This window comes from Rutidosis leptorrhynchoides, chromosome 1, assembly GCF_046630445.1.
Source record: "Rutidosis leptorrhynchoides isolate AG116_Rl617_1_P2 chromosome 1, CSIRO_AGI_Rlap_v1, whole genome shotgun sequence".
NCBI classification, from domain to species: Eukaryota; Viridiplantae; Streptophyta; class Magnoliopsida; order Asterales; family Asteraceae; genus Rutidosis; species Rutidosis leptorrhynchoides.
In genome coordinates, this window is record NC_092333.1 from 669,649,336 (window position 1) to 669,657,887 (window position 8,552).

General features: G+C 34.2%; 1 protein-coding gene across 1 annotated transcript; it reads left to right on the plus strand.

Annotated features, from left to right (window-relative positions):
* Window positions 1-1,595: 1,595 nt before the first annotated feature.
* Window positions 1,596-3,398, plus strand: LOC139851044 (uncharacterized). The gene is made up of 2 exons (XM_071840307.1): window positions 1,596-2,859; window positions 3,202-3,398. Exons 1-2 carry the CDS (start codon window positions 1,596-1,598, stop codon window positions 3,396-3,398), a joined length of 1,461 nt encoding a protein of 486 aa, XP_071696408.1.
* Window positions 3,399-8,552: the final 5,154 nt, after the last annotated feature.

Here is an 8,552-nt window from a genome sequence, read left to right on the forward strand (position 1 = left end):
CTTTTTAAAATGATCTATTTTTGCTTTTATTATTATATAAAAAAAATAGATAGATAGATTATTATCAAAATAAGTATTATTATTAAGTAATATGATTATCATTATTAATGATATTTTATTACTATTATTATAAGTATCAGTATTAACAAAATCATTATTAGTATTATTAATAATAAAGTTATTATTATTAGTAAATCATTATTATTAACAAAACTATCCTTTTAAAACAAATGAATATTTTGTGCATAGAATATACTTATTACATATATATTATAATTATATTAATATTTTACATAACTATATATATATATATATATATATATATATATATATATATATATATATCAAACTTATTAATATTATTTATATAAATATTTGCATATAACAAACTAATGACTTTAAATATAACATTAAATAATTATATATATAAATATGGATATATTAATGTAACTATATAAATATTAATTATTGTGAATATATACACAAATTAAATATATATAATATATAAATTAAGATATAATTAATAAATTATATATATATAAATTTATTCGATTACGACCATGTGTATTAATATATATATATATATATATATATATATATATATATATATATATATATATATATATATATACACACAAATGATATAGGTTCGTGAATCCGAGGCCAACCCTGCATTGTTCAAAATAGTCATATGTATTTTTACTACAAAATACATTAGGTGAGTTTCATTTGCTCCCTTTTTCTCTTTACATTTTTGGGACTGAGAATACATGCGCTGCTTTTAGAAATGTTTTACAAAATAAGCACAAGTTCATGAAACTACATTCTACGATTATTTTGTTATACCGGATATCTGTACTTATTATTATTATGCTTGGTAGCCTAAGAATTAGTGAAAAACACTAATTGACGCGAATCCTAAAGGTAGATCTACGGGCACCAACCACCCCCATTTTCAAATAGTGGAAATGCTTTAGTACTTCGAAGGGTTCTTGTCATACATTTGAATAGTGGAATGTATGATGCCAAATATCTTAAGCGCTCTATGTTAAGGTCGGTTACCAGGCGACTCATCGTATGAATGATTTTTGTAGTTGTAATGATCCTGCGCATTTAATTAAATGAAATCTTGTGGCTTATTAAACATTATGATTATTATATAGAAATTAAACCTATGAACTCACCAACCTTTTGGTTGACACTTTAAAGCATGTTTATTCTCAGGTATTAAAGAAGCCTTCCGCTGTGCATTTGCTCATTTTAGATATATTACTTGGAGTCATTCATGACATATTTCAAAAGACATTGCATTCAAGTCGTTGAGTTCATCAAGATTATTATTAAGGCAATTATAGTTGGATATATTATGAGATGGTATGCATGTCGTCAACTTTCGATGTAATGAAAGATTGTCTTTTCAAAAACGAATGCAATGTTTGTAAAATGTATCATATAGAGTCAAGTATCTCGCGATGTAATCAACTGTTATGAATCGTTTAAAATCGATATGGACTTCGTCCGGATGGATTAGGACGGGTTGTTTCAGCGCAGCTGAAAAGAGACACTTTTGGGAATCGTTAGACGAGGTTGTGAGGATGTGCCCTCCGGACCATCGATTACTTATTGGTGGAGATCTAAATGGTCATATAGGAACGAATGTCGAGGGTTATCCGAGTGCCCATGGGGGCTTTGGGTACGAAGTAAGAAATGAGAAAGGGCTTTCTATTCTCGATTTTGCTGTTGCTCACGATTTGGTTGTTGCGAATTCGTTCTTCAAGAAGACGAATGCTCAGTTAACAACTTTTCATAGTGGGGGTCATAGTACCCAGATTGACTATTTGTTACTTCGCAAAGTGGATCTTAAGACATGTGGGGACTGTAAGGCCCTGACTGACTTGACATGCTCCTCCCAGCACAGATTGTTGGTCATGGATTTGGTTCTCAAGAGACGGGTCACCAAGAGCGTAAGGCCCGTCCAACCTAAAATCCTATGGAAGAAGTTGAACGGAGAAAAGGCAGAGACTTTCAAAACTTTGGTTGTTGAAAGAGTTGAGGCAGATGTGGAAATGGTATCTCATTATGATGCGGACAAGATGTGGACTTTTCTGGCGTCCACCATTAGAGAGGTAGCAAAGGAAGCCTTAGGTGTGGCAGTAGGAACATTGAGAGGACATAGGTCGGATAGAGAATCATGGTGGCTTAGTGACGAGGTTCAAAGCAAAGTCGCGCTTAAGCAACTAAGGTTTAGGGAGCTCATCACTTGTCAGGAGGGGACTCTGGCTGGTAGAATTAGGGTTGAAGAGAGATATAAAGAAGCCAAAAGAGAAGCTAAGAAGGCTGTAGCCCGTGCAAAAGATAAGGCATATGAAGATTTATATAGGAAACTAGACTCCAAAGAAGGAGCAAATGATATCTACAGGATAGCCAAAGCTAGGGAAAGAAGGCGCAGGGACCTAGATAGCATCAAGTTTATCAAAAATGAAGCTAGTCAAACCTTAGTAAAGGAAGATGAAATTCGGAAAAGATGGGAAGGGTATTTCTCATCCCTTTTCGTTGGAGGAAGACCTGAATGTCATGAAGATCTGCAAGATTCTGATATAGAACAATCTCAGAACAACATATATGGTGGGAGGATTAACCAAGAGGAAGTAAGATCGACACTACAAAAGATGGGGAGAAATAAATCTGCGGGACCGGACCAGATCCCCATCGAGGCGTGGCGGTGCCTCGGCGACGATGGTGTTAGGTGGTTGACTTGCCTTTTCAACAAGACGTATCGAAGCTCTAAAATACCTATGGAATGGAGAGTGAGCGAGATTATTCCCATCTATAAGAACAAGGGGGATGCTCAAACATGCGGTAACTATAGAGGCATAAAATTACTTAGTCATACTATGAAGCTTTGGGAGAGAGTGATCGAGACTAGACTTCGACGCGTAACAAATGTGTCGGACAACCAATTTGGTTTCATGCCAGGGCGCTCTTCGATAGAGGCAATCCATATTATTAGGAACCTTATGGAGAAGTATAGAGAAAAGCAAAAGAACCTTGAGATGGTTTTCTTAGACTTGGAAAAGGCCTACGATTGCGTCCCACGAAATTTGATTTGGAAGACCCTTAAAGGTAGAAGTATCCCGAGTAGATATATTAGTGTTATTAGGGATATGTACGAAGGGGCGAAGTCTTGCGTTTGAATTCCAGTGGGAAATACCGAAGTTTTCCCAATAGAAGTAGGCCTGCATCAGGGATCGGACCTTAGCCCTTTTCTTTTCGCATTGATTCTTGATGAGCTTTTGAGAGGGATACAAGAGTGTATCCCTTGGTGTTTAATCTTTGCCGATGATATTGAGCTTGTTTCCGAATCTAAGGATGAGCTTAATAGAAGACTGGAGCAATAGAGGGTGGCCTTAGAAGGTAATGGTCTACAAATTAGTAGACAAAAGATGGAATATCTTAGATGTGATTTCGATAGAAACAATGATGAACAAGATGATGGAGTGAAGATCTGCATTGGAGACCAGATCTTGCATCCACAAACCTCGTTTAGATACCTAGGTTCGATGCTCCACAAATCGGGGAGGATAGATGAAGATGTGTCTTACCGTATTAAAGTAGGATGGGTGAAGTGGAGAGCAGCGACTGGAGTCTTATGCGATAGGAAGATCCCCCTAAAGCTGAAATGGAAATTCTTCAAGGTGGCAATTAGACCTGCCATGCTATACGGATCAGAGTGTTGGCCAATGACGAAGGCGCAAGAGAGAAGGATGGACGTGGCAGAGATGAGGATGCTTAGGTGGACATGCGGTAAGACGATGTTGGATTTGATTCCAAATAGTGTTTTTAAGGAGAACCTGAAAGTTAGAAGCATCATCGACAAGCTAAGAGAACAATGACTTTGATGGTTTGGGCATGTGAGGAGACGCCCTCTTACTGCACCTGTTAGGAGAGTCGAGGCACTTACAGTTGACGGTGTAAGGAGAAGGGGTAGACCCACGCGTAGGTGAGAGGATAGAATAAAGCTCGACTTGAAGGAGCTTTTACTGATCGAGGACATGACCTATGATAGGAAGGTGTGGAGGGCTAGAATTAGAATAGACGAGTAGGCTTTAATATGTATGTGTGTTTGCGGGTAGGGGTGCTTGTGGGTATGGGTTATTGTGTGTTTGTGTCTTCTTTTGAAGTGTTGTTCGTATGATGGTTTGTGTACGTATGTATCCTCATGTTTTTCAGCGCTTCGCATCTAACCAGGACCCCGTCTCGGTTTTGGGTATGTTTGTGTGTGCATGTATGTTTGTGTATGTATGTACGCATGTTTAGGGTGTCGGGTATGGTTGTTTGCATGTTTAGGTTTGGATGTTTTTGGGTATGCATGTTTATGGTTGTTTTTATGTGTGCATATATGTTTACATGATGTATGTTTATGGATGTTTGTAAGTATGTTTTTGTATGGGTGTTTGTACGCGTATGTAAGTATGCTTATGCTTGTATCTATGTTTTGTATGTTTAGCGATGTAGGTATGTTAGTGTGTATGTAGGTATGTATGCGTATATGTTAGCGTGTATATGTGCATTTAGGTTTTGTATGCGTATGTTTCATGTATATTTGCTTTATGTTGCGTTTAGGTATGGATTTATGTATGTATGTATGTATGTATGTATGTATGTATGTATGTATGTATGTATGTATGTATGCTTGTGTAGATGTTTGGAGGTAGTATGTAGGGCCATGTTTTGTAGTTATTGTTTAGGTGTGTTTCTGGTTATTGGTATGTGGTCATATATGTTTATTGTTCTTTTAGTGTAGCATTTCTCGATATGTCTTGAGCCCCGCTCAACTGTATAAGGTATGTTTCCATATATATATATATATATATATATATATATATATATATATATATATATATATATATATATATATATATATATATATATATATATATATATATATATATATATATATATATATATATATATATATACCTATTATTATTATTATTATTATTATTATTATTATTATTATTATTATTATTATTATTTTTACGTGTATATATATATATATATATATATATATATATATATATATATATATATGGCCCTATTACTTGAGGCAACAGCAAGCGTCGATTTATTGGCGACTTGACTGCCACTTAGTGGCTAAATTGAACTCCAGGCTTGATTTAAAATCCATGAAAATTTGCTTCTACCATTTTCATGGCGTCTCTTTTCTATTACCTTTTCTATCATGTATGTATCTATTTTATTTTTTATTTAAATTATTTTTTATTTACTTTATTTATTTTTATTTTGTTTTATTTTGTTCTATTTATTATTTTATTATTATTATTATTATTATTATTATTATTATTATTATTATTATTATTATTATTATTATTATTATTATTATTTTTCTTTTCCTCTTCTACTTTTGGGCCGGAGGTCCTCTTGGAAGCAATCTATTTATCCGTCGAACAGAGAGAGGGAGGACTTTCTCTACTCTTGTGAGTGTTTCACTCAGGGTGGAGAAATGATTTCTCTTTATTCTGGGATAAAGGAAGGATTGTCTACGTCTCACCTCCCCCATACCCCACACATGTGGGATTGGGTATGTTGTTGTTGTTGTTGTTCTGATTTGTGAGTTAGAAAATAAATCCAGGTCATGCGTGAATGGTCATCAATAAATAGGACGAAATACCGGAAGTTTTCCCCCCAATAACCGGTGCAGGACCCCATACATCAGAATGAATTAGAGCAAAAGGTACATCTTTTCTTGTTGTACTAGGTTTAAAAGTACTTCGGTGGCTTTTGGCCAAAATACAAGTTTCACAATTTAAAGTCACATTAGATGGAAAAAGGCTAGGAAATAGAGCATGTAAGTAACCGGTAGAATGGTGACCTAATCTCCTATGTCATAATCGTGCCTCCCTATCAGGTGTTCCGTATGCAAGCATCACAGAACCTTGTTGGGTTACTTCGTCTACGTAGTATAACCCACCCCATTCAGTGCCCCGCCCAATAATAAGCCCGGTCCTGATATCTTGAAGGATACAAAAGGAAGGGTGTAATAAAACAGAACAATTAAGTTCTTTTGTAACGTGGCTAACGGATAACAATTTATGAGATAGGGCAGGAATATACAAACAATTGGATAATTTCATAGTCGGAGTAATCTCAATTTTCCCACCTCCTTTAACTTGTACAACTCTCCATTGACAGTTTGAATTTGATTTACCCGAGGGTTTGATTCAGAACAAAAATCAGATTTTTCAAAACTTATTGTGTGGGTAGTACCACAATCAAAAATCCATTCGTTACTCTTTACGTTATTTGAAATGATATTAGCTTTTCCGGTAAATGAGTTATTATTTACATGTTCATTTTCAACAAATAAAGGGTTTTGGACCTTTTTAACAAAACAATTAGCCTTTTGGACCTGATTTTGGGCAACAAAATTTTGGGCCTTCTTAACCAAACCATTTAGATCTTGGGCCTGATCTATGTTAACATCAATTTGGTCCAAAGTTTTGTTAATACAAGCATCCCTTTTTCTTTGACCCATGGCCCAATCCCTTTTACTCGATCCAGAACCCAATTTAAAGGTATTACTGGTTACAAAATTAGGTTTAGGGATATCCCTTTTTTCATAAGAAACACTCGTACCCTTTTTCTGTTCAACAGATTTGGGTGAGTTTGATCGAACCAATTTCTCTTCTGATTTCTCTTCTTCAATCGTTTGTAAACAATTGAAACGATTTAGGTGACTAAAATCATTCGATTTTAGGTGAGTAATCTCACTCAATTTAGGGAAACGATTTGAGTTTCCCTTTTTTGTTCTAACCGATTGAACACAGGGATTAATGAAATGTCCCGTTCTTATTGATTAAAAACGTTCCATATTAATTGATTTCGTTGCGAGGTTTTGACCTCTATATGAGACGTTTTTCAAAGACTGCATTCATTTTAAAACAAACCATAACCTTTATTTCATCAATAAAGATTTAAAAAGCTTTACGTAGATTATCAAATAATGATAATCTAAAATATCCTGTTTACACACGACCATTACATAATGGTTTACAATACAAATATGTTACAACAAAATAAGTTTCTTGAATGCAGTTTTTACATAATATCATACAAGCATGGACTCCAAATCTCGTCCTTATTTAAGTATGCGACAGCGGAAGCTCTTAATAATCACCTGAGAATAAACATGCTTAAAACGTCAACAAAAATGTTGGTGAGTTATAGGTTTAACCTATATATATCAAATCATAATAATAGACCACAAGATTTCATATTTCAATACACATCCCATACATAGAGATAAAAATCATTCATATGGTGAATACCTGGTAACCGACATTAACAAGATGCATATATAAGAATATCCCCATCATTCCGGGACACCCTTCGGACATGATATAAATTTCGAAGTACTAAAGCATCCGGTACTTTGGATGGGGTTTGTTAGGCCCAATAGATCTATCTTTAGGATTCGCGTCAATTAGGGTGTCTGTTCCCTAATTCTTAGATTACCAGACTTAATAAAAAGGGGCATATTCAATTTCGATAATTCAACCATAGAATGTAGTTTCACGTACTTGTGTATATTTTGTAAATCATTTATAAAACCTGCATGTATTCTCATCCCAAAAATATTAGATTTTAAAAGTGGGACTATAACTCACTTTCACAGATTTTTACTTTGTCGGGAAGTAAGACTTGGCCACTGGTTGATTCATGAACCTATAACAATATATACATATATATCAAAGTATGTTCAAAATATATTTACAACACTTTTAATATATTTTGATGTTTTAAGTTTATTAAGTCAGCTGTCCTCGTTAGTAACCTACAACTAGTTGTCCACAGTTAGATGTACAGAAATAAATCGATAAATATTATCTTGAATCAATCCACGACCCAGTGTATACGTATCTCAGTATTGATCACAACTCAAACTATATATATTTTGGAATCAACCTCAACCCTGTATAGCTAACTCCAACATTCACATATAGAGTGTCTATGGTTATTCCGAAATATATATAGATGTGTCGACATGATAGGTCGAAACATTGTATACGTGTCTATGGTATCTCAAGATTACATAATATACAATACAAGTTGATTAAGTTATGGTTGGAATAGATTTGTTACCAATTTTCAGGTAGCTAAAATGAGAAAAATTATCCAATCTTGTTTTACCCATAACTTCTTCATTTTAAATCCATTTTGAGTGAATCAAATTGATATGGTTTCATATTGAACTCTATTTTATGAATCTAAACAGAAAAAGTATAGGTTTATAGTCGGAAAAATAAGTTACAAGTCATTTTTGTAAAGGTAGTCACTTCAATCGAAAGAACGACGTCTAGATGACCATTTTAGAAAATATACTTCCGCTTTGAGTTTAACCATAATTTTTGGATATAGTTTCATGTTCATAATAAAAATCATTTTCCCAGAATAACAACTTTTAAATCAAAGTTTATCATAGTTTTTAATTAACTAACCCAAAACAGCCCGCGGTGTTACTACGACGGCGT

What these genes read in the sequence shown, in the direction of transcription:
- LOC139851044 (XM_071840307.1), top strand. Translation starts at nt 1,596, where the DNA reads ATGTGCCCTCCGGACCATCGATTACTTATTGGTGGAGATCTAAATGGT. An exon ending in GGGGGATGCTCAAACATGCG is followed by an intron (nt 2,860 to 3,201) that starts GTAACTATAGAG and finishes TTTGAATTCCAG; the next exon opens with TGGGAAATACCGAAGTTTTC.